General features: G+C 47.4%; 1 protein-coding gene across 1 annotated transcript in view; it reads right to left on the reverse strand.

The window, feature by feature from the left end:
* Positions 1 to 8567: 8567 nt before the first annotated feature.
* LOC309333205 (putative helicase senataxin) overlaps positions 8568 to 25917 on the reverse strand; it is a 139556-nt gene continuing 122206 nt past the window's right edge. Inside the window, exons 15-17 of the mRNA XM_081846609.1 lie at positions 12892 to 12990; positions 11449 to 11536; positions 8568 to 9264 (exon numbers count right to left, since the gene is read on the reverse strand). Coding sequence (XP_081702735.1) covers positions 9094 to 9264; positions 11449 to 11536; positions 12892 to 12990 — 358 coding nt within the window. The 3' untranslated portion in view covers positions 8568 to 9093. The remainder of the gene's footprint in view (positions 9265 to 11448; positions 11537 to 12891; positions 12991 to 25917) is intronic.

Genomic DNA, 25917 nt, shown 5'->3' on the forward strand with positions numbered 1-25917 from the left:
GGAAGTCCGCCTTCCGTTTCTTGTAAACAGACTAAAGCAAAGAATTTCTAAGCTAAGACCTGGAAAATCGACTGAAAAGGACTAGAATCCTAACATCATTACAAGAGATCTCCCTCCCTGAGTTGCAGGAGAGGGGAGGGAAAAGGGAGAAGTATTTTTTCCTGCAAAAAGAGAGGATAGGAAACAAAAGTCTACCGCTTAATGCCTGGGAACGGGCTGTCAAAGCACATTAAGATTATCGCTTTGTGAAACGCGCTGTTTATGGATAATGTAACTCTTTGAGAGTTAACTCTGCAAGAGAGACACTTTGTTTCTGACTGGTTTCTCCTGACTTTAAGGTAATTGAAAACTAACTGAAATTGGAACTGTTGCTTATTTTGTTAAAGGGGGGACCAGAAAGAGCTCTTTGAACGCAACAAGTATTGACTGTTATTGTGTCCCTCTAGAGGAAGTTTGAAACTGCTACAACTGGTCAGGGGAATTTTCCACTGCAAACTGGCCAGGGGAATTTTCCACTTCAAAACAAACTCCGGCCGTGGGATCGACCTTGAGTTCCAGATAAAGTGGTATGGCAAATGAAAAAGATAAAATAGACTTGCTTCAAGAAAAAACAACGAGGTCTGGTAAATCGTGGCAGCAGCGAAGAGCATCAGCATCTGGCCCTTCTGCACCACCAGGGGCACTATCTGCTCAACCCAAGTCAAAAGTAATGACTTCTGAAGATGCTTTAGCTTTGGCATTAGGAAAAATTAATGAATCTTTGGAAAAATTAAGTAAACAAGTAGCTGAAGCATCAATTAAAATTGACCAAAATACTACAAGCACTAATAATTTGGGACAGAAGGTGAATACTAATACAGAAACTATTGAGAAATTGCTACAGGAATCTACTTTGACCCGAAAGACAGCTGAAGAAGCAAAGGAAAATGCAGTTGCCGTAGAGGAAAAGATACCACCGATATGTAGGCAACTTGAGGACCATAGGTCGATGCTGTCTATGATTGAATTGAAGGAAAAACAAACAAATTTGAGGATCAGGGCCGTACCTGAACTTGAGAAAGACAATTTAAGTGACTTTCTTATGAAGGAATTTGCACTTTTGGAACATAGCTTCAGAGAATCAAGATTTCAAGATAGTAAGTGCTTTCAGGCTGGGAAGAGGGGGGGGGGAAGAACAGGGTGAGAGACTGTTTGATTACCCTCCGAACAAAAGAGGAGAGAGACAAAATTTTGAGTCTGCATTTCCAGAAGACCTTGGAAATACATCACTCAAGAGTGGAGATATTTAAAGATATTCCGAAATATCTTTTGGATCTTAGGTCCAGCTATGGAGATCTGGTTGCCCTGTTGAGAAGCAATAGAATTGTTTTCAGGTGGGAATTTCCCCAAGGCCTATCCTTTAGCTTTAAAGGAAGAAAGATAAAAATTAAATCAGTGGATGATAAAGAAAGATTTTTGAAAGATCACGGAGAAGACCTGCAGAAAGAATCTGGAGAAGAGCCAAGAGCGCTAAAACCAGGAATATTTGACATAGCAACACTACCCTTTGGATTGGATAATTCTGAGAAAGTGATACCACCAACAGAACAAGAACAATTACTGGGTGCAGTTGGAGGAAAGTAAAGTAATTACGACATGGCTCTGCAACTATTAAGTTGGAACATTAATGGTTTTAACTCCCCGCAGAAAAGGAAAAAAGTCTTTCATTTATTAAAAAAGGAACAATTGGACTTGATTTGTCTACAGGAAACACATGTGATTAGGCTACATAGAAAAGTACTGATCAATAAAAGATTGGGCCAAGAGTTTATTTCATCGGACAAGGTGAAAAAAAGAGGAGTAGTGATTTATGCAAAAGAGGGCCTATCACCGAAATTTATCTTTAAAGATGACCAAGGAAGATTTGTGGCAATTGAAATTCAAACACAAGGAGAGAAATTTTTGATAGTAGGAGTTTATGCACTGAATGAGGGGAAATCTGAATTCTTTAAAAAGTTGCATGAGACATTGTTGGACTATCTGGACTATAATATCATTATGATGGGAGATATGAATGGAGTGGTATCTACAAATATGAACAAGGCACAGAGACAGGTAGTTACTAAAGATGGCAGACTACCAAAGACCTTTTTTGAGATGACTGACAATATGGACTTAGTTGACATTTGGAGAACAAAGAACCCTTTGGGTAGGGAGTGAACTTTCTTCTCTGAAGCCAAAATGACATGGACAAGAATTGACCAAATCTGGATAACTAGAGGACTGGCCCCAAAGACTAGAAAAGTGGAAATTTGCCCTAAAACCTGCTCTGACCATAATGCTGTGAGAATGGAGATGAAACTAACACCAATTGGCTCCTTCAGATGGAGGATGAATGACACCTTGTTTAGAGATGAAGAGGTTACCAAGAAGGCCCCCCAAAAACTCTGAGAGATTACTTTGAGACAAATATGAATATTACTATTGAAAAAAGAGTAATCTGGGATGCAAGCAAAGCGGTTATGAGGGGGTTTCTGATTCAACAGAATGCAATAAAGAAGAGAACTCAAAATGAGAAAAAAGACAAAATTTTGGAGAAAATAAAAGAAGGTGAGAAGAAACTGAGAGCGAAACCAAAATCACAAGAGATTCTGAGAGAAATAAAGTTACATCTGTGAAGAGAATCAGAACTTACAGGGTTAAACAGTTCTGAGTGACGTCTCTCATTCTGAGGCGTGACCATTTTCCAGAGGGGAGTGTTCTTCTCTGTCTGTTTTTTCCCTTCTTCGCTTGTGCGGCGAGGCAGCATGATGTGCGCTCTCTCGCCGGGTTGATTTATGACGTTTTCTACACGATTAAAGACTATTAGAGATAAGCAAGAACGCCTGATTTATTACACACACACGCATTGCAACAGGCTTCTGCCCGCTGTGTCGAACTCTGCTGAAGGAAGCTGACGGAGAGTTTCCGTGGGAGTCCAGTGAGGCGCAGAGGAAGCGTGTTGGACTCCATTCCAATAGCCACAGGTTATGGGGAGTCAGCAAAGCTTTGAAGCTGTTGCCAAATCGTGCCGGTGTGTGTGGAAGCCAGCTGAGAGGAGGCTGGAGCCAGCTGGAGCTGCCTAACGTTTGAGGCAAGGAGGAGCTCGCTGGGAGGAACGGATCTGCTGAACCGGGTGACGGACCAGCTGCTGAGTACGTGAGTAAGCTGAGCCCCGGGGGAGAAGATGGCAGATGGCCAGGAGTTAGCAGATGTCCCGTTCGAAAAGCTCACAACCCAGTCCTGGGACATCTGGGTTAGAAGAGTGAGGGGTTGGTTTTTGGCCACAGGGCTTTGGAGTACAGCCCAGAAGGAGCCAGCACCCCCCACACAAGTTGCTGCTGGAGATGACGCAGCAGGCTGTGAGGCTGCTTTGCCGGAGGAGAGCAAGCAGAGAATGCAAAGGGAATTTTGCATGTTGAAGTCATGCGTGGATGCTATGCTGTTGCCCCATTTGGAGGGCGTTGAGTCGGCTCAGGCTGCCTGGGAGGTGCTGAGGGGTTTGTGTAAAAGCTCAGCAGGAGACCAGAGCCCTGAAGAAGTTATGAGCCCAGAAGGGGCTGGTGCCCATGTCCCTGAAGTCTCAGCCTCAAGGAGCGCTGTTGGCAAAGTCGGGGGGGGGGGGCAGAGAAAACCAAAGGCAAGTTTGTAAAGTTTTCCACTGTGTGTGACGAGGAGGAACGCCATTTCAGAGGGGGCAGAGCTGGCACAAGGAGCCCTTCCGGTTGCAGAAGGAGGGGGCCAGCTGGAAGCCCAGTTCAGTGTTTTTCCACTCGTCGCTGTTTTGTTTGCAATTCTCCAGACCATCTGCGTCGTTCCTGCCCGCAGAGAGCCAGGGAGGCTAGGCAGGATGTTTCCAAGGTCGTTTCCCATGGCAACCAGTCCAGGAGAGCAGACCAGCGTGGGAACGCGAAGGGAAGACGTGACTCAGGGAGTGAAGACGGCCCTTATCATCTGACTGCTTCTATGGCAATATTAAAGAGCTCCAGTGAGAACAGAAAGATGCGCTGGGTCATAGACTCTGGAGCCAGTCATCACCTGATAACAGCGACACCTGCTGTCGAAATGTGGAACTGCAGGGCTGTTTCAGCTGGGAATACAGTTGTTTTTGCTGATGGGTCGCAAAAGCCTTTATCTAACGTGGCTAATGTTTATGTCTCTTTCTTGCAGGCGGAGCTGGAAGTTTACGTTGTGCCTGAGATGAAACACTGTCTTTTGTCTGTATCTTGTCTCTTGAAGCAGGGGTACAAGGTTTGCTTTGAAAATGATGTCTGTACTATTTCCAGGGGTGGGAGACAGCTCGTCAGTGTTGCATGCCAGAACAATCTCTTTTTTCTGGAGACACCTCTGGAGGGTGAGGGGAATGCTGAAGGAGCACAAGCAAAGTGTGCAAACGTTCCCACTCATGATTCATGTGTTTGCTTGTGGCACAAGAGATTGTCACATGGTTCTTTGGAAGATGTCCAGAAGTTGCGCCAGTACACAGTAGGGTGCAGAATAAAATCATGTAACCATTCCCTAGATTGTAGGGCATGCAGAAAGGCAAAGGTAAAAGGGTGCAGTTATCCCAGGGTGGAGAGGGTAACCACGAAACCTTTTGAGCTTGTGCACACAGACCTTTTTGGGCCCACGCCAGAGAGTTTGGGCGGGGCCAGGTTTCTGCTGACGCTGACAGATGACTTTAGCCAGCATAGCTGGTGCTTCTCGCTGAAAACAAAAGGAGAAGCAGCACAACTGATCAAAGATTGGGTTGTGGAGGTGGAACGACGGTTCTCCACCAAAGTGCAGGGGTTCAAGAGTGACAGAGGTGCAGAGTTTACTGGGTCTGCTCTGCAGAGGTTCTTCCGTCAGAAGGGGATAAGTCACAAGGTGACAGGTGCTACTTTTCCTCAGGAGAGAGGCGTGGCAGAGCTCAGAAGTGAAGCTCTGGCTAAAGCTACAGAAGTTTTACTGTGTGACTCCGGTTTGCCTCAGAGCTTTTGGAGTGAAGCCTGGAGGACGGCCAATTTCACGTTTAACAGGTCCTACAATTCAGTGGTAGGTGACACCCCGTATTGCTTGCTCCACGGAATGAAGCCGAAACTGCATTTCTTCCGCGTGTTTGGTTCACAGGCCTTAGTGCCGGTGCCAAAGGCTCAACGCAAGCAAGGTGGCCCGAGGTTCCAGAAAATGATCTTCTGTGGGTATGAACCTGCGACAAAAGGGTGGAGGTTTGCATATCCAGAAGGTGATCAGACCAAGCTTCTGATCAGTAAGTATGCTGAGTTCTGTGAGCAGAATGGTTGGTCAAGGATCCATGCGAGTCCTGACGTTCTCTCAGATTGTCTGTCTGATTCTGAGGAGGAGGGAGAGCTAGAGGCTGAACCTGTTGCTGAGGACCAAGTCTATGAACAGGGTCAAGAACAGGGTCGGGCATCTCCACAGGTTGTTAAAAGAGAGCCCAAGAGTGAGCCTTCGTCTCCTGTTAGCAAAGTACAGAAGGCCCGAAGACGCACTAGGTCAGAGGGGGAGACTTCTGATGTAGAGGACACACTTGCTGACCACAGTGAGTCAGAAGGAGCACCTGAGTTTGTGCTCAGACGGTCCACTCGCACCATGAAGGGAATTCCACCTGAGAGGTTTCAGGTCACCAGTGCGTGGATTGGTTTCGCACAGTGCGAACCTGGGAGGTTTAAGGAGGTTCAACGATTGCCTGAGACAAATGCCAGGAAGGGACGAAAGGCAATGGTAAGGGAGTTGAACTCTCAGAGATCTGTAAATGTATGTTCACAGGTTCCCTCTGAATGCGAGACGAGAGGGGGTGTGAAGAGAATCAGAACTTACAGGGTTAAACAGTTCTGAGTGACGTCTCTCATTCTGAGGCGTGACCATTTTCCAGAGGGGAGTGTTCTTCTCTGTCTGTTTTTTCCCTTCTTCGCTTGTGCGGCGAGGCAGCATGATGTGCGCTCTCTCGCCGGGTTGATTTATGACGTTTTCTACACGATTAAAGACTATTAGAGATAAGCAAGAACGCCTGATTTATTACACACACACGCATTGCAACAGGCTTCTGCCCGCTGTGTCGAACTCTGCTGAAGGAAGCTGACGGAGAGCTTCCGTGGGAGTCCAGTGAGGCGCAGAGGAAGCGTGTTGGACTCCATTCCAATAGCCACAACATCAAGTTCAATATATGAAAATGATGAATCAGGAAATAGAGTGGAAAATTAAACAGATGAGACAAAAGACATTTGAATCGGCTAATAAATGTGGGAAAGTGCTAGCCTGGCAGATGAAAAAAAGACAAAAACTTAATACCATTACAAATTTGGAAGTGGAAGGAAAGAATATACAGAATCCAGTGGAAATTAGAAAATGCTTCCAGAGATATTTTAAACAGTTCTATACACAAGGGCCACAGAAAGAGACTGATATAGACCAATTTTTAAAAACAAATGGATTACAAAAAATCTCTCAAGAAAATAAGCTAATGTTGAACTATAAAATAACGGAACAGGAGGTAGAAGGTGCCATCCAGAACATGCAATTGGGCAAATCTCCCGGGCCGGATGGTTTAACTTCAAAATATTATAGATCTTTGAAAAATTGGATAATTCAACCACTAAAGGAAGTTTGTAATGAAATTTTGGAGGGGGAAAAAGCACCAGAGTCGTGGAAAGAAGCTTATATTACACTTATACCGAAAACCGAGTCTGAAAAGACACAACTTAAGAACTACCGCCCCATATCCCTGCTTAACGTGGATTACAAAATTTTTGCAAATATTTTGGCTAAAAGATTAAAAAAAGTATTAGTGGAAGAGATACATAAAGACCAAGCTGGCTTTCTCCCGGGCAGACACTTGTCTGACAATACGAGAAATATTATTAATATTTTAGAAAAACTACAAGTGAACATTAACACTAAAGCAGTTTTAATATTCGTAGATGCGGAGAAAGCCTTTGACAATATTTCCTGGAGTTTTATGAAGAAAAATCTTCAGGGGATAATAATAAATGTCTTGTCATGTTTGTTGATCAATAAAGCAATGTTATAGAGAAAATCCAGTATTGGTTGTCTGGGGTTTACTTGTGCCTTCCTAGAGTGTACTGGGTCTCATCTATGCTAAACATGTAAACAGATTAAAAGGACCTAATTGGTCATAACAGGTTTGGGACTGGCTTTTGGAAGATGCCTGTTTGTGAATTTGTTTTGTGTGTGTAGATCAGTGCACGCTGACCAACGTGCAGTCTTCGCAGTAAGCCTCTATTCTGATGGCCTTGAGTAATCATGACAACCAGTAGATTCTTATCTGCTGCAGCCTTCATCCGCCCTCACAGCAGCCATTGTAGCATACCATTATCATCCGCCTGTTCTGCCGTTGAGGACTTATTGGATCATTCCTTGTCTAGCTCCTTTCCTTTGACCTTACCGCCTTGGGTACAGCACACTAAACAGCTGTAAGGCCACTGAGGTTACTTCACAAGTTGGACACAAGAGAGAGCAGGAGGGAAATAGCTGAAGGGAACTCCTCTCTATTAAAAATCATCTCTGAGGCCAACACACATACAATTCAGAAAAAGCAGAACATATTGTGAAAACAATTTGTATTTCATTACTTTCGGTTTTATTTTTCTCAAAAAATGTAAATGTACTTTTAAATTTACATTTCAGCTATTACACTGAAGAAGCAGACAGTTGTACCAAAATGTTAATGCTGCTCGAACACTTTGCTGAATAGCATTTTTTGATCTCCTGTTCTATATGAAGGAAACCAAGAATTAACTGTCAGAGTAGTAGTAATAATAATGATTTGATCTATATACTGCCCTTTATCAAAAGATCTCAGGGCGATGTACATTAGAAACACATTCCAAAACATCAGTGATAATCATAACAACAGTCCTCTCCAGCCTGCAAACTTCTCCAACCAGATGCTGTCCAGATGTTTTGGACTACAACTCCCATCAGCCCCAGTCAGTGAAGGTTTTGCGCTCTCACATCAGTTTCAGCGTCATACAGCTGGCCAGGGCTGATGGGAATTGTAGTCCAAAACATCTGGAAGGCACCAGGTTAGATTACAGTCTCTCCTGCCAAAGCTCATCTTGCCAGACTGCTGGATGTCAATTTGTCGGGGAGGCTGCAATGTGAGGATGCACTTGGCCCATGGCTCCTTGGCTCATAAGTGGCAGCAGATCCAATGCAAAAGGAAATCTTCATCTTTTACACTTGCAGAAATCTGCACAAATCACTTCTATGAAATGCCTGCTATGTTCCCTGTTGCGACATTATGTACACAGTGCCTTCTTTTTAAATTATTATCTATAAATATTTTTATCATGTATACAAAAGAATAAAAATGTGAACTAAGAAATAAGTGGTGTCGCTCTCGCCAAATTAAATTTTAGGGCCAGAAAGAAATATGGCAGCAGGAACAACTTCAGCACTCACCCAGGCGTGCTGGCCCAATGAGGGCTGGACATGCTAACCTGAGACACCAGCAAGCCAAACTCTCATGGTGAGCTGTTTGCATGTGACGAGGCACATGTCAGGACACTCACCCCAAGGGCATGTGATTTAACTGTGGCCACAGCCAGGCCTGTTTCACCTCTAAAAGATAAGTTTCTCTACATGCCGTACAAATATACACTACACCCAACATTTACAGTGTGTGATTTCTTGAAGTTTACAGCACAGGAAGCAGGCTGCCTAACTCTCCATGATATAGAAAACAATCACTCAAAATGCATTATCTTTCAGGCAGATGACCTTGCAATCCAGGAAAAGGCTGTGGAGCAAAGTACACCAGCAGCCACAATAAAAGGTTCTGAGGATACGGGAGGGACTGTGGGGCTACTGCATTGTCCTCTGTCGCTTGGCATCAAGGGGGGGCCTAGATTTCCAGCAATTCATCTGAGGCCTTCACTTTCATTGCTGGATCTTTTGGCCAGCTCTTGGACAGGTTTAGCCTGTGTAGGAAAGAATGGCTTTAGGGAAGAGGAATCCTGAGATACTGGCAAGGGCCATGCCTCACTGTTTCCTGGAGCAGGAGCACCAGCTGAGTATTGCCAGGTATGTCGTCCAGGAGCTCCATGCAACTCAGATGCTGCACTCACCTGTCCTTGTTTGGCTCTGCTGGACTGCCATGGGCTTCAAGATCTTCTTAGCATCACTTGCATAGCAAGGAACATTGTATTTGCCACTGGAGGTCTTGATGATGGCACCTCTTCTCTGAGCATCTTGAATCAAAGCATTCCAATCTTCATTTTCCTACAATGGTTTTTATTTTAATTTAAGAAACAATAAATTATTAGGACAGGAGACTGGGCAGGTGCGGTAGTGACGGTTTATAAACAAGAGTTGGGAAAATTCATGGATTCGAAGTTAATCCTGCTGCCTCAAAGTAGAGGCTGTTGTAGCTTGCTCCCAGTTCTCTTTTCTTCGAAGGCAGGGACAGGAACCTGGTGACCAAATCAGCCCCCCCCCCCCAGCATTCCCAGTCAGCCCACCACCCTTCAACTTGTCAATCCCACCTGCTCCCTCTAAGGAGATTCTTCTAACTTCTGTTGCACTGCAGGAGAGGGCGAGTGTGATTGTGTGGGTCTCTGGCTCCATCTGCTTTTGGAGTATGCCTCTCAACAGCATTCCACAAGGAAAAATGGAGGCGACCTTAGCTTGAAAAAGACTGGCTAAATTAATCTGAAATACTAAAGACCACTAATAATGGGTGTCAGTAGAAATTAGGACACAGAACTTCCTTTGGATTGCACTCACTGGTAAACAGTGGCTTCCGAACACACAACAGAGAATCCCTCCAATACATTTGTACATAGACTACAATTATCCTTCCCTCCTCACTGCAGCTATAGAGCCACCAGTGACAGAGAAACAAGTATTGTTTAATGCAAGTCCACTAACAACTCTGCCACTTTACAGGAGCAACAGCAAACCATCATCACCAGGACTTCCAAATGGAGAAATCTGGATTGGAGGCCCTCTAGTGGCAAAGTCATTGCAGTACAAGACTGACAAAGGTGACCATAATAAGACTGAGTGCATACGTATGTGAGTGATTGTGATTTCACACAGAAAAGTGGCAGGATGGGAAAGAGGGTGCTGAAGTCTCCCCCACTCCACCTACTTTTCTCCTGACAGGGCTCACTCCCAGTCCAAGAGCCTGACTGGGAGAAAAGTGTCAGGATAGAGAAGAGTCTGATGGGGCAGAAGCAACTGTCATGGTAGAGAACCCAATCCCTTTCTCTGCTTGAAATAAACCCTCCCCACCACACAGTTTGGCATTTTAAAACACTGAGACGAGTGGAGAACTTCTGTGGCCCTCTATATGCTGCTGAACTACATCTCCCACCATCCCTTGACCACTGGCTATGCTGGCTGTGGCTGATGGGAGTTGTACAACATCTGTAGGGCTGTAGGATTCCCAGTCCCTGCCCTTACAGCCTCTCACGAACAACCTTGGTGGATCAGATCAAATGGTCCACCCCCTGAAGTGCCATGCTTGGTCTTGCATGAAAAATAGCAGTGGTGGGGAAGCTGTGTTGTTGGGTTCCAATTCCCACCAGCCCCAGCCAGCATAGCTAAAGGTCAGAAGACGGGAGTTGTAGTCCAGCAGCACTGGGAGGCAGCAGAGCTTCCTTAGCTCTGGAATATAGTATTGCCAGTTTAAGCTCAATTGTGGAAAGACCTAAAGTAACCTAATTGTTTTATAATTTATGAAACCTGAGTTTCAGGTTCCTCTGGGCACCCACAAGCAACAGGGCCTTCTCAGTGGTGGCTCCCTCTTTGTGGAATGCCCTCCCTGGGGAGCTATGTCTTTCTCCCTCATCATTGCCTTTCAGGAGGCATTTGAAAACATGTTTGTTTAGCCAGGCACTTTTGGTGGTTGAAGAACACTGTTCCTAGCAATGCTGAGATCACTGGATGAGAGAAAGGTCCCCCCCCACCCCGATTTTTAATCGTAGCTGTTTTTAGAATGCTTTAACATTTATTCTGTGTTTGGCATGTTTACCACACTGGGCTCATTTGGGCAGAACATAAATTCAATAAATAAGCAAATGCTGCCCAATATTTTCCCTAACACTGCTGATTCAAAATACATAATTACTTACGACACCTTTTGGCCAGCCTGATGCTTTCCAGATGTTTTGAACTACAACTCCCACTTGCCACAGCCAGCAGAGCCAACATGTGCCCTCTTTTGCAAGTGTGGGCAGAGGGCCCAATCTATACAGGGTACTGTGCTCAGAAAATCCTGTGGGCACCCCTGAATCCTGTTATGCTCTCCTTCCAAACAACCCTATGAAGTAGGCTTGATTTATAGCTTTTGGAGGTGATATGGGGAGTTTGTGTGTGTGTATAAATCCAGGTGTCTTTGGGCCAAGCCCAGGACACCACCATTAACCCCCCACAAAGGTGCTTATTTCTTCTTCCACGTACCATGAGCGTTTGCAGGTGTCCAAGGATGAAGAGACTGTACTTGGCTCGGGTGATGGTGATATTCAGTTGCTGCAGACTCTTCAGAAACCTAGAGACGGGGGAAAACCCTGTATGTAAGGCTGGCTCAGGATGGGCAGCTATGTCCACAGTGCCCTACTAACTACCACTGTGGGGTTCAACTAAATCCCTGTTTAAATTTCAAAGGCATTAAAAAAGTTTCAGGCATTCCCACCAAGGAGGAATAAATCTTAAAATCAGTCCATGCTCTGCTTTTGCAATTTCTGCTGCTCCCTACCCGCCACCATGTGGCTTCCAAGCGCAGACACCCCCACCACCATAAAAAAAAAAAAACACATGTGGAAAGGAAGTGGGCTGGTGGTGGAAACCAGCTTCATTCCATGTCAGGACCTTCAGCTGCCTATCCAGCACAACCTGTTGGTGGAGTAATACTATTTGTTGTGATTCAGGTGACTTGAAAAACAGAAATGCATCGTTAGCACAACAGTGAAATTTTTTCTCCTTCTAACCCCCCCCCCACCAACTTTTAAATAAAATAATAAAAAGAAGCCCCTTGTGAGTTATTCCTGACCTGCTCTCGACTCCCACCTTGACACTTGAACAGCAGTTCTTCTGGGGCGCATCTAAAAGCACTGGACCCATCGAAGCCAGGAGCCCTCTGATAAGGGCTCCCCATTTTGTGACCCATCTGAAGCTACAGAAGAGGAGAGGCAAGAGGGTGTCTGCACTCTGCCCTCCATTCTGCCCCCAAACCCAATGCTTCCTTCTGGCCTTGCCAACCCCTCAACTTCCCTGTTCGCCCACCTCCCAGATATATAGTTCAGTTGTAAGCTGACAAAGTGCCCCTCACCTTCAACACACACTGCACCTCCACTTACAATATGAACTTCTGGCTTCAAGATCTGGCTTTTATTGTGTGCTACCCTAGGCTGCCATTAGGTTCCTTCCAGGCAGTTTGACAGAAGGGCACATACACACAGTTTTTGGGTTGTGGGACAGGCAGGCACTTTCACATCCTGCTTTTTTTTTCTGGAAGAGCCAGAAGAGTTGCTACCACTGGTTAGAGGCCCCCTCTTCTCCCCCCCCCCAGCTAGACACAGTGGAAGCGCCCTCCCAGATTCGCCAACATAAGGAATTGTAAATTCATTGGGATAAGGGAGGTGAAATGAGGAAGCTAACACAGCCTTGGCCCTGCCAGAGTGCCACACTTTGGGAACTCCTCTCATAAGATCCCTTATGGGCATCACAGGTGGCCAAGAGTGGAGTACAAGACCACCATAGGGGCTCCAACACCCCTTGTTCCAACCTTGAATTGTGGACAGTGGCCCACATACTTGACCACCCCAAGGATCACATCTTAAGTGTCAGAATTGCCAAGTTGAGGCACCTCAGTTGTCACCTCGCACTATGACAGCAAAGTCTTACCCAACTGATCCTTGCATGCTGTTCACTCGAACACAGGACACAATGATACAGTCCTTCTCACGGCCCTGGAACCCATCCACGAGGTCAACTTCCCCGACTCTGTAGAGAAAAGGAATGTCGTATGGTGCCATCCTAAATACACGTCTCTCTTTACCACCACCACTCATCCCCAAAAGAGAGGTGAAACTGATTGAGAAGGAAACAAACCACACTTTTATGAAGTTAAAGAAAACTCCACACTTCTTGTCTGAAATAGAAAACTATGTAAACAGTGAGAGAGCAAGCGAGGGAGCACATGGTAGATTGGAGAGATTACTTGAGTCAGTAGGTGGGCTGTTGCGCCTCACTTTTCTCATATGTAAAATGGGAATATAACCTGTATTTTACACACTGCTGTTGCAAGAACAAATGAGATGGGGGGGGGGGGTTGTGGGAATGTTAAGGATAGTAGGAAATGATATATTGAATAAGCATTATCCTTCCTTCACTCATGCTAGTAAGTGATGTAGCAGAGCAGATTCCCCTCAATATACCTGGAAGCTAGCTTGCGGATTTGTTTGAAATATAAATTTTATTTATATCCCGCCCTCCCCAGCCGAAGCCGGGCTCAGGGTGGCTAACAACAGTAAAATAATGCAACATTCTAAAATCATTTCATTCTAAAATTAATTCAAATCAAATTGATGGCAACCATTGGGCTAGAGTTCTGTGAAGATTGCCAAAGGAGGGAGTCAGGCTGTGCCCTGGCCAAAGGCCTGGTGGAACAGCTCTGTCTTGCAGGCCCTGCGGAAAGATGTCAAGTCCCGCAGGGCCCTAGTCTCTTGTGACAGAGCGTTCCACCAGATCGGAGCCACAGCTGACAAAGCCCTGGCTCTAGTTGAGGCCAGCCTAACCTCTCTGTGGCCCGGGACCTCCAAGATGTTTTTGTTTGAAGACCGTAAGTTCCTCTGTGGGACATACCAGGAGAGGCGGTCCCGTAGGTATGAGGGTCCTAGGCCGTATAGGGCTTTAAAGGTTAAAGCCAGCACCTTAAACCTGATCCTGTACTCCACCGGGAGCCAGTGCAGCTGGTATAGCACCGGGTGAATGTGATCTTGCAGCGAGGACCCCGTAAGGAGTCTCGCCGCGGCATTCTGCACCCACTGGAGTTTCTGGGTCAGTCTGAAGGGCAGCCCCACGTAGAGTGAGTTACAATAATCCAGTCTGGAGGTGACCGTCGCATGGATCACAGTGGCTAGGTCAGGGCGAGAGAGGTAAGGAGCCAACTGCTTAGCTTGGCAGAGATGAAAAAATGCCGCCTTTGTTATAGCTGCAATCTGCGCCTCCATGGAAAGGGAGATGTCAAAGATTACACCTAAACTCTTAACGGACGGTGCTGGCACTAATTACGCCCCCGTAAGAGATGGGAGTTGCCCCCCCCAATCCCATATCGTCCCGACCCAGCCAAAGGACCTCTGTCTTCAAAAGATTTAACTTCAACCGACTCCCACATAACCATCCAGCCACAGCTTCCAAACATCTGATCAGTGTGTCTGGGGCCGAGTCAGGATGGCCATCCATCAACAGATAGAGTTGGGTGTCATCAGCATACTGATGGCAGCCCAGCCCAAAACTCCGGACAAGCTGGGCGAGGGGGCGCATAAAGATGTTGAAAAGCATCGGGGAGAGTATCACACCCTGAGGCACTCCACACAGCAAGGAGTGGCGCGATGACAATTCCCCCCCAAGTGCCACCTTCTGTCCCCGACCAGAGAGAAACGAGTGCAGCCACTGAAGGACTGTGCCCTGGATCCCCACATCGGCGAGGCGGTGGTCCAGGAGTTCCTGATCGACCATGTCGAAGGCTGCTGACAGGTCTAGAAGAATCAGCAGCCCCGACCCGCCTCGATCCAGCTGCCTGCGGAGAACATCTGTTAGGGCGACCAGAGCCGTCTCGGTCCCATGACCAGCACGGAAGCCGGACTGGAATGGATCCAAAGCCGATGTTTCCTCCAGAAACCCACCAAGCTGTTCAGCAACCGCTCTCTCAATCACCTTACCCAGGAATGGAAGATTCAAAACCGGGCGGTAATTGGATCTAATGATGTTTTCTTTAAGAGCGGACGCACCACTGCCTCCTTCAGTTCCCCTGGGAATGTCCTGGTGCCAAGGGACAAATTGATGATATCCCCTAGGAGGGCCCGCACCTCGTCTGGACATGCTCTAATCAGCCAAGACGGGCGCGGGTCAAGAGGACAGGTGGTGGGCTTTCCAGCTCGGAGGAGTCTGTCCACATCGGCTGGGGATATCCGGTCAAAGTGGTCCAATACTGGACCCGAGGACAGTCGAGGGGCCTCCAGTTCCGTTATTGTATCCAAATTGGCAGGGAGGTCACAGTGGAGCAACAGGACCTTCTCCGCAAAAAAGCTCGCAAATGCCTCACAGCTGTGTGTCAAATTGTTATTTAAATTTGGCTGTCCCTCGAGGGACGTTAAAGACCTAATTATACTAAATAATTGCGCCGGGCGAGAGCTAGCGGATGCAACTGAGGCCGAGAAGTAAGACTTCTTAGCGGCCTTCACTGCCATCTCGTAGGTTTTCATAAAAACCCTATAAGATGTTCTTGAGGCTCCGTCGCGGGCACCCTGCCATACTCGCTGTAGCCGTCTGAGGTCCCGCTTCATTTTCCGGAGCTCCTCAGTAAACCAGGGAGCCTGGTTTCTGCGGGGTTGCATTAGATTATTATGGGCACCACTCTGGGCAGCTCCCAACAGATTAAAAACAGAATAAAACATCAAACATTAAAAACTTCCCTAAACAGGGCTGCCTTCAAATGTCTTCTAAAAGTCAGATAGTTGTTTATTTCCTTGACATCTGATGGGAGGGCATTCCACAGGGCAGGTGCTACCACTGAGAAGGCCCTCTGCCTGGTTCCCTGTAACCTCACATCTTGCAGTGAGGGATCCGGCAGAAGGCCCTCGCAGCTGGACCTCAGTGTCTGGGCTCAACGATGGGGGTGGAGATGCTCCTTCAGGTATACTGGGCCGAGGCCGTTTACGGCTTTAAAGGTCAACACCAACACTATTTTAAAATGGGGTTTTAGAGCTGTCTTTTTAAAATAATATTTATTACTTTTAAAACTTACAAAAAAGAAAAAGAAGAAAGAAGACAAAAGAGAAAAAAGAACAAAAAAGAGAAAAAACAATACAATATATAAACTATACAAAACACAACCTTAACACATTAAACTAAACACAATAAACAAAACAAAACGATACAAAAACAATTTAAAAGCATACATCATACCTTTTCCATATTCTATCTTTCATTCCCTTGTTTCATCAACCTCCTCTCACCTCCCTTTTTGTATTCTACTTCTATTAGTTGTCTCAGCAATTCCTTTCCCTCTTTCTCTATTTTCTGTCATATAAATGTCTTAACATATTTTTAATCTTATTTTCCATTAAAACTAGTATACTTATTTAAGCTTAACTCCTTAAAACATTTCCACTAAGGCCATAAAATTTCATTCCAACATTTTTCTATCACTCATTAATTTTACAATATTTCTATATATAAACTTTAAATTTTCCAATCTTCTTCCACCATCTCCTCTCCCCGGTCTCGGACTCTGCCAGTCATTTCCGTCAACTCCATATAGTCCATCAACCTGGAGATCTTATGTCCGAGGCTCTTAACTCTTTTCCACGTCCCTTCTGCAGGTCTTCTTCATATTCTTTGATGCTAAAGAGCAGATCTCGGGGAAACTCCGACCTAACGATGCTTTTATTCCTTCTCGACAGGTCAGCCAAATTTCCGTAGTTAAAGCAAAGATCCATAAAGTATTTCAGGGCATGTTTCAAGATTCCTCCAAATCCAAAGGCCCCCAGAACTCCAATCTCCTCCTGACCCAAGTCCATGACCCAAAAGTCAGTTAATCCCTGCATGGAGGGATCTTTCCAACTTTCCTTTTCCAGTCCAAGCCAGGCTCCGATCCTCAAAATCTGACTTTTTCTAGTTTCAATCATAAAAGGCCTCAACTTATAGTCCTCAATTTGCCTCTGTAAGGCTGAGGCTCCCACTTGTATTACTTTAGGTTCGACAACAACTTTCTCCTTCTCCTTTTCCACAATTTGTCCTGCTAAAGTAAATTCCTGTACCAAATCCTGAATAATTTCTATATTGGTGCTCACTTTTTGTCCCAAGTTATCAATTTTAGTAGTCAAAACATCCGTCTTCTTGTGAAGTTGTTCCAACGAGTAGCTTATCTTACATAATGCAGTCACTAAAGCTTCTCCTGTCGACATTCTTAAATGGTCCAAGGTCAATCCCTGATTCTCACAGTTCTTATCATGCAGCTGGAGATTCCCCAGCTCCACTCTTGTAACAGTTTCAAAAGCTCCCTCTAGAGGGAAACAGTCTCCACTTGTATCAATCCTTTCAAGCACAGTTCAAAAAGTAAAGTTAGTTTCAATTTTCAGTTACTTTTCCTCCTTTTTAAACGCAGAAGAGGACAATGGAAACAATATATTTCTCTTATTTAACTAACTGTCAACATACGTCCTCTTCACTGTCAATGAACTCTCCCAAAACGTCAATCTACTGGCAGCCCGTTTCCAGGTTCAGAGCAGTGGTAATTTAATTTTTATCACTCTCTCCTGCAGGCTACACAGGCTAAAACCCCGAAGTGGGGGTTTTAGAGTTTTTAGGGGTTTTTGAATGTTTTACGTAGTTTTTATGTAGTTTTTATGTAGTTTTATGTAGTTTTTATGTAGTTTTATGTAGTTTCATGGTAGTTTTATGTAGTCTTTATGTAGTTTTATGTAGTTTTTCAATTTCATTGTTCCGCAAGGGACAATGACAATAAAGATATTGTATATCGTTGAATTGTGATTGGAAACATACTGGGAGCCAATGTAGGTCTTTCAAGACTGGTGTTATATGTCCAAAAAATTCTCTCCCTGGAGTTATAGAAAAGAGTCAAAATTTGGGGAAGTGGCAGGATTTAAAGTAAATAGGAATAAAACTAAATTATTAGTCAAAACTTTGAAGGAAGAAGAGAAAAAAGAGTTGGAGCAAAATATCGAGATAGAAGTTCATAAAAAGGTCAAATATTTAGGGATATGGTTAACATCAAGAAACATAAATATTTACAAAGATAATTATGAAAAAGTGTGGCTCGAGATAAAAAGAAATTTAGAATTATGGAGCAGAATGAACCTCTCCCTGCTAGGAAAAATAGTTGCGGTAAAAATGAATGTTTTGCCAAAAATGCTATTTCTGTTCCAGTCAGTCCCAGTAATGGTAAAAGATGATTGCCTTAAAAAATGGCAGAAGGAAATTTCAAAGTTTATCGGGGGGGGGAGGGGGCAAAAGGCCAAGGATAAAGTATAAGTTACTTAGTTACTGTCAGGGAACTGACATCAGAGCGAGCAGAGCGAGAGGCGGAGGCAGGGCTCCAGAGCGATGCCGGAGAGGGGACCAGCAGGGGGGAAGGAATTCAGCGTAACATCAATAGAGATGAGAGGGAGATGGAGGAATTGGTGACAGGGCTCCAAGACCCTTCACCCGAATCTAGTGGAGAGAGCGCTGGCACGCCCCTGCCTTCCCCTCACTTGCGCAGACGCGTTCCGCGCAGGGAACATAGGAGGAGACTTGGGGTCAAACAGCTTTTATGCTGGAAGAGGTTCAAGAAACGCCCACTGACGGATTCTGCAAGTGACTAACAGGTCACGGAGGGCGAGCTCTAACCCTAAACATGGTTGAGCAAACAAACTGACTAAACTGAAGGCAATTTACGCACAAGTAACCCCCTTACAACCATTACAGCAATCCGTCAGTCCCTGCTGTTACTTGTGCGCAAGCAGTGGAAACATGAGCCAGACTGGAGGCGCCGGGGCAGCGGAGCAAGCTGCGGGGGCGCAGGACCTAGTGAAGAGGAACCAGGAGCTGGAACGGCATGTAGCACTGCTGATGGCGCGGCTGGATGAGAGGCGCACCCAGGACGCGCAGGTTAGACCCACCCCGTGGCAAAAAAGGTGCCCGGACTGGTACACAAATTTGGGGGGAAGCCCCAGGAATATAATGGATTCCAAACAGAAATAGAGTACGCCTTGCAGCTGCAGCATGATGACTTTGCTGACGAGGCAGCGCAGGTGGCGTATATTGTGGGGCACCTTGAGGGCAGCGCGAGGGAATGGGTTAGACCCCTAATGGCCCCCGCCATGAAGGACGTCAGGAAGTTTCTTCAGGCGATGGACGCTATGTATTCAAGCCAATTGGGGGAGAGTCTGACCCAGAGGGAGCTGATGAGATGCAGGCAGGGGGATCTTTCCGTTAGAGACTACTGGTCCCGCTTTGCGATGTTAATACACAGGCTCGAATGGGATCTAGATAGCCCCCCCATACGGATGCTGTTTGAGGAGGGGTTGTCCCCAACCGTTAAAGATGAGCTCTCCCGCGCGCCCCGCCCGGAGACTATGGATCAGCTGACAAAAGCTGTGATGGCGATAGGCGCTCGCCAGGAAGCGCGCGCTTTGGAAAGGCGGGAAGGGAGAGGAGAGCGTTGCCCTGACTACCGCATTCCTGAGATGCCAAAGCAGCCTTCCGATGACGTGGTGCCAATGGAAATTGATGGGGCGCGCGCATGCGAGGTTCCGAGCGCCCACCAAGGAGGCAAAAGGGAAGGAAAGGCTGGGGAAAGCACCAAGAAATGTTTCCTCTGCCAACGGCCAGGACACTTTGCCAGGGTCTGTCCACAAAGAAAGGCTTGGCAAGGGATGGTGGGAGCCGCTGGAAATGAGGAGGAGGGGGCAGAGGAAAAGGTGCAGGGAAACGCCAGCGCTTGACTGCCCACAGGGGGGCGCAGCAGCCAAGCGAACAACTAACAGAAGTGCCCCAACCAGACCCACCCAAGGTTTCTATAGCGATAGAGGTGGTGCTAGAACACCCAGTCAAGGTGAAGGCAATGCTGGACTCAGGCAGCTCCTGTAATTTTTTTAGTAAGGAGTTTGCACTGGAGCACCAGATCCACCTGCTGCCACTTGATTTCCCACTCCAAGTGACCACGATAGATGGCAGGGAGCTGCTGGGAGGGGAGGTAACGCATCAAACCCCGCCAATGAGAATGAGTGTGTCCAGGCACACAGAAACCATTGCCTTTCACGTGGCCACACTGGCGGGACCCCCGATAATACTGGGCATGAGCTGGCTAGTGCTACATGATCCAGTGGTGGCTTGGCATCAACGGACAGTCACCTTCGGGTCAGCGCACTGTTTGGAACACTGTCTAGGGGGAGTGAAGCCCAGAGTGAGGTTGGCCAGAGTGGCAGCAACTACACTGAAGCAGAGAGCGGAAGTGCCGCCACAGTACGCGAACTTACAAGAGGTCTTCAGCGAGAGGGAAGCGGACAGGCTGCCGCCACATAGGCCCTTCGACTGCTAAATCAACCTACTCCCTGGGGCGCAGCTGCCGGTGGGTAAGCTGTATGCCATGTCGGACCAAGAGATGCAGGAGTTGCGAGACTTTATAGACAAGAACCTGAAAAGGGGGTTTATAAGAGAATCTAAGGCAGTGGGGGGCAGCCCTGTGTTTTTTGTGGATAAGAAAAACACGGATCAGCCGAGGTTCGTCGTAGACTATCGAAGATTGAACCTCGTATCGGAACCCGTGACCTTCCCAATGCCCAGAATTGATGATATTCTGACTAGGGTAAGGAAGGGTAAGATTTTTACCAAGCTGGACCTTCGGGGAGCATACAACTTGATTAGAATGAGAGAGGGGGACGAATGGAAAACCACCATGTTCACCCCCCTAGGGGCCTTTGAGTACCTAGTCATGCCATTTGGATTACAGTCGGGCTCAGCCTGTTTTCAAAGCTTCATGCACCATGTGCTGGGTCCCCTGCTGTACAAGAACTGCGTAGCATTTCTGGACGACGTCCTGATCTATTCGGACAATGAAAAAAAGCATGTCCAGGACGTCAGGGAAGTGCTGAAAAGGCTACAAGAGCACCAGCTGTGGGTCAAGCTGGAAAAGTGCCAGTTTCACGCCAAAGAAGTGGAATTCCTGGGATACAGGTTGTCAGACAGAGGCCTAGCCATGGGTGCAGGCGGTGCTGGAATGGAAGGCCCCCCAAACCCGGAAGGATGTGCAGAGGTTCCTCGGGTTCAGCAACTTCTACCGGAAGTTCATCAAGAACTTCGCCCACTTGACCGCGCCCATCACGGATTGCCTCAGTAGCAAAAAGAAGTTCGTCTGGATGGAAAGTGCCCAACGATCCTTCGAAAGGCTAAAGAAGGCGTTCAGCTCGGAGGAACAGCTCCTGCACGTGGATCTGCAGAAGCCGATGAGGCTAGAGACCGACGCATCGGACAGAGCGATAGGAGCGGTGTTACTCCAGCCGGGACCAGGCCAACACACCTGGAGGCCGTGCGCCTTCTTCTCAAGGAAGCTGAATAAATCGGAACAGAACTACACGGTGTATGATCGCGAACTGTTAGCTATTTATGCAGCATTTCGCCAGTGGAGACATCTCCTAATAGGGGCTCAGCACAAGATTCAGGTTTGCACTGATCACAAGAACTTGGAATACTGGAGAACAGCGCGAGTTCTCAACCAGAGACAGATTCGATGGGCACAGGAGTTCTCCAAGTTCTTCTTTGAGATCAAGTACGTGCCAGGAGAAGAGAACGTGAGAGCAGACGCGCTTTCCCGGAAACCGGAGTACACGAAAGGAGAAGGACCACCGGAAGCTCGACACGATTTCCCTGAGGAACGATGGGTTTGTGGGGGAGCGTTGGTTGGGAAACGAGAACTAACCGAGCTAATTCGCCAGGACGAATTCGCCCAAACCAGAATCAGGGAACTCAGGGGAACTGAGGGAGACCGGGGAGGTTTTGAGGAAAGGGAAGGACTGCTATATTACAAGGGAGCAATGTATGTGCCCGGGGAGGCCTTGCTTGAAAGGGTGCTCAAACAGCTTCACGACAACCCAACAGCGGGGCACTTTGGGCAACACAAGACCATGTTACTGGTCACCAGGGAGTTTTGGTGGCCAAGGGTGAGGGAAGATGTACGAGAGTATGTACTGGGGTGTGACCGCTGCCAAAGGGCCAAGGGAGAGAGGGCAGCCCCGGCAGGGCTACTGGAACCCTTACCCACACCGGGAAGACCCTGGGAGGTGGTGTCTATCGATTTCATGACAGATTTACCCAAATCCAGAGGGAAGACAGCAGTCATGGTAGTAGTAGATCTGCTAACCAAAATGTGCCATTTCATAGCGTGCTCTCATGCAGTGACTGCAGAGGAAACCGCCCAGTTGTTCATGAATCACATCTTCAGGTTGCATGGGGCTCCTTCGAGGGTTATCTCTGACCGAGGGAAACAATTTACCTCGAGGTTTTGGAGGAGGCTTATGAACTTATTGCAGGTGGAGGTGGGATTCTCGACGGTGAGGCACCCGGAAACTAACGGGAAAGCAGAGAGGGCGAACAGCATTTTACAGCAATATCTACGCTGTTACGTCAACGAGAGACAGAACGATTGGGTAGAAAAGCTAGCACTGGCAGAGTTTGCATATAACAATGCGGAGCATGTGTCCACGGGGATGAGCCCGTTCTTGGCTAATTATGGGTGTCACCCCAGGGCCTTTCCCGGGAGGGGGGAGGAAGGGGGGAGCGTGCCCGCCGCAGAGCAGTTCGTGGAAGAAATGGAAGCCCTGCACCAGCAGCTTAAGATGAATCTGGAAAGGGCCAAGGAGGCGTACAAGAGACAAGCAGACAAACGCTGCCGTGAAGGGGAGACCATTAGGGTGGGGGACCGGGTGTGGTTATCCACACAAGGCTTACCCTTCAAGGGCGGGTGTAAGAAGCTGAGGCCAATACGGCTGGGACCATTTGAGGTGACACACCAAGTGAACCCGGTGGCATTCTGGCTCAAGTTGCCAGACAGCATGAAAATCCACCCGGTATTTCATAGGTCACTGCTCTCACCGTACAGGGGGGAGCGGAGGGTCCGGGGGGTAGGAGGGGAAGGGCTCACACACCCACAACTGGAAGAGAGGGAACACCACCACCAGGTAATGGAGATCCTGGATTCGTGCTGGCAGGGGCGGCAGGTGGATTACCTAGTAGCTTGGGAGGGGGAAACCGAGTCAGAAAACACGTGGGTTCCCGCGGGGGAAATAGATGATGAATATCTGGTGGAAGAGTTCCACAACAGGTATCCGAGGAAGCCCAAACCCCTGGAGCGATTCTGGGAGGAGCAATTTGCCACCACCGATGAGGAGGAGGAGGATTTTGTGGGTTTTCCAGCTTCCCCAGAGGAAGGAGGAGAATCGTCAGGAGAGGAGGAATCAGATTGGGAAGCCCCTCCCGTGAGGAATCGGAACGGGTGGGAAGCTGGGTTTGAGTTCTCGGACGACGACAGCAGCTCCTTTTGGGGATTCCCTGCATCGTCAGCTGAAGAAGCGGACAAGGTCACATCACAGGGTCAGGCCGGGGGTGGAGGGGGTCCTGGGAGGGAGGTGGATGTCAGGGAACTGACATCAGAGCGAGCAGAGCGAGAGGTGGAGGCAGGGCTCCAGAGCGATGCCGGAGAGGGGACCAGCAGGGGGGAAGGAATTCAGCGTAACACCAATAGACATGAGAGGGAGATGGAGGAATTGGTGACAGGGCTCCAAGACCCTTCACCCGAATCTAGTGGAGAGAGCGCTGGCACGCCCCTGCCTTCCCCTCACTTGCGCAGACGCGTTCTGCGCAGGGAACATAGGAGGAGACTTGGGGTCAAACAGCTTTTATGCTGGAAGAGGTTCAAGAAACGCCCACTGACGGATTCTGCAAGTGACTAACAGGTCACGGAGGGCGAGCTCTAACCCTAAACATGGTTGAGCAAACAAACTGACTAAACTGAAGGCAATTTATGCACAAGTAACCCCCTTACAACCATTACAGTTACTTACAGATACAAAAGAAAGAGGCGGTTTGGCCTGCCCTCCCATACCTTAAATTGTATTATGAGGCTGCATGTTTGGTATGGATTAGGGACTGGATAAAGCTGGAAAAGCAAGAAGCATTGGATTTGGAAGGTCATGATAATAGATTCGGATGGCATGCATATCTATGGTATGGGAAAGGAAAAGTACATAAAGGATTTTATAATCATATAATTAGGAAATCATTAATGAGGGTTTGGGAGAGATATAAAGATTTAATAGAACAGAAGACACCTTGGTGGCTCTCAGCACTTGAAGCTTTGCTGCTCAAGCCACTTGGTAAAAAAGGAAAATGGCTTACATACAGTGATTTACTAAAGGACCGAGAAGGAAAATGGAAGCTAAAAGAGTATGAGGAAATAAAAGATCATTTTCAGAGTTGGTTACTGTCAGGGGCTCAGGAGCAGAAGCACAGGAGGGGGAGGAAATGGAGAGCGAGGGGGAGGAATCCGAGGGGAGCGTAGGAGATGACAGTGGCCCGAGGGATTCCATGAGCCTCTCCAGCAAATCGGAAGATTCACAGAAGGGGGCGCCAGTGGCCAGGGGTAGGGGGTTCCCAAGGGGAACGCCCCAGGAGCAAGGGGGCAGCAGGGACTCCCAGAGCAGTAGTTGGAAATCAGGACCAGCTTCCCCACCAGAGCAGAGTGGGGGGGAAGGGTCCCAAGTATCGGGGCCAGTGCATTCCCCACCAGGGAGAGAAGACGAGGCAGAGCTGACCACGCCTCCATCGGAGAGTCGGACAACGGAGGGGAGGTCAGATCCGGCCAGTATCCCGGAAGAGGGAAGCAGTGACAGAAGTAGTGTAACGGTTAGGAGAAAGGTCACTGGGTTGGCGCGAGAGGCAAGTTCAAATGTACAGGAGCGCGGGACAGCAGAGAATGAGGATTGGGAACCGGGTCCTAAAGCCCGCCGGAGGCAGGGGGAGGAGCTAAGCGACTCAGCGTCGGAAGAGTCCAGAAAGGGCAATGCCCCAGCGGGCAGGAGGACCCAGAGGAGGAGAGAGCAGCGGAAAAGGTGGAGCAGGGCTAGGATCTTAAACTGGTGTCAGAGGGGAGGAGACTCAGACGGGACTTCGCCGATCTAGGGTTTAAGACGTAGGGCTGCACGCTGCGGCTTTGAAATGGAAACTGAACTTCAATAAAGACTTTTGTACATTAAGACAGCCTAGCGTTGGTCCTCTGTGAGCTGGGACCTAGAGGCAGCTCTGACAGTTACATTACAGGCAATTACACAAGATATACAAAGAAGACAACAAGAAAGGATTTAGTTATACTACTTCTAGATTTCAAAAGGAAATGATAGAAGGAAAAGTGAAGTTGCTGAACGGTGCATATAGTATTCTGCTAGAATGGGAAACAAAAGATGAGGTGAAATCGGTCATGATCAAATGGGCACAAGATATAGGACATAATATACAATTTGAAGATTGGGTTAAATTGTAGAGAATAGATTTAAAATTTACAGACTGTTCTCTTTTGAAAGAAAATTACCTAAAAAAACAACAAAATGAATTGGACTCCCTGGCAGGTTTTGAATAAACATACACAAATTTATTGAGGGATAACATAGAAGATAGATAATATAAGGATGTATACAGTTTTATAATATGCGAAAGTTAACACTGGATGAGAAATCAGAGAGGAGCTGAGGGAAGTCGTGGGGGGGAGGGGGGGAGGGTTTGTTGGGGAGGGGGGAGGGGAAAAATGGGGGGGAATAAGGAAGATGATTTGTTTTGATAATTTGCTATGTTGAAATTGTTAATAAAAAAAAATCGAAAAAAAGAAAGAAAAAAAAGACTGGTGTTATATGCTCCTGGCGGCCACTCCCAGTCACCAGTCTAGCTGCCGCATTCTGGATGAATTGCAGTTTCCGGGTCACCTTCAAAGGTAGCCCCATGTAGAGCGCATTGCAATAGTTCAAGCGGGAGATAACTAGAGCATGCACCGCTCTGGCGAGACAGTCCGCGGGCAGGTAGGGTCTCAGCCTGCATACCAGGTGGAGTTGGTAGACAGCCGCCCTGGACACAGAACTGACCTGCGCCTCCATGGACAGC

This window comes from Podarcis erhardii (assembly GCF_964252035.2).
Source record: "Podarcis erhardii genome assembly, chromosome: W".
Taxonomy (NCBI): domain Eukaryota; kingdom Metazoa; phylum Chordata; class Lepidosauria; order Squamata; family Lacertidae; genus Podarcis; species Podarcis erhardii.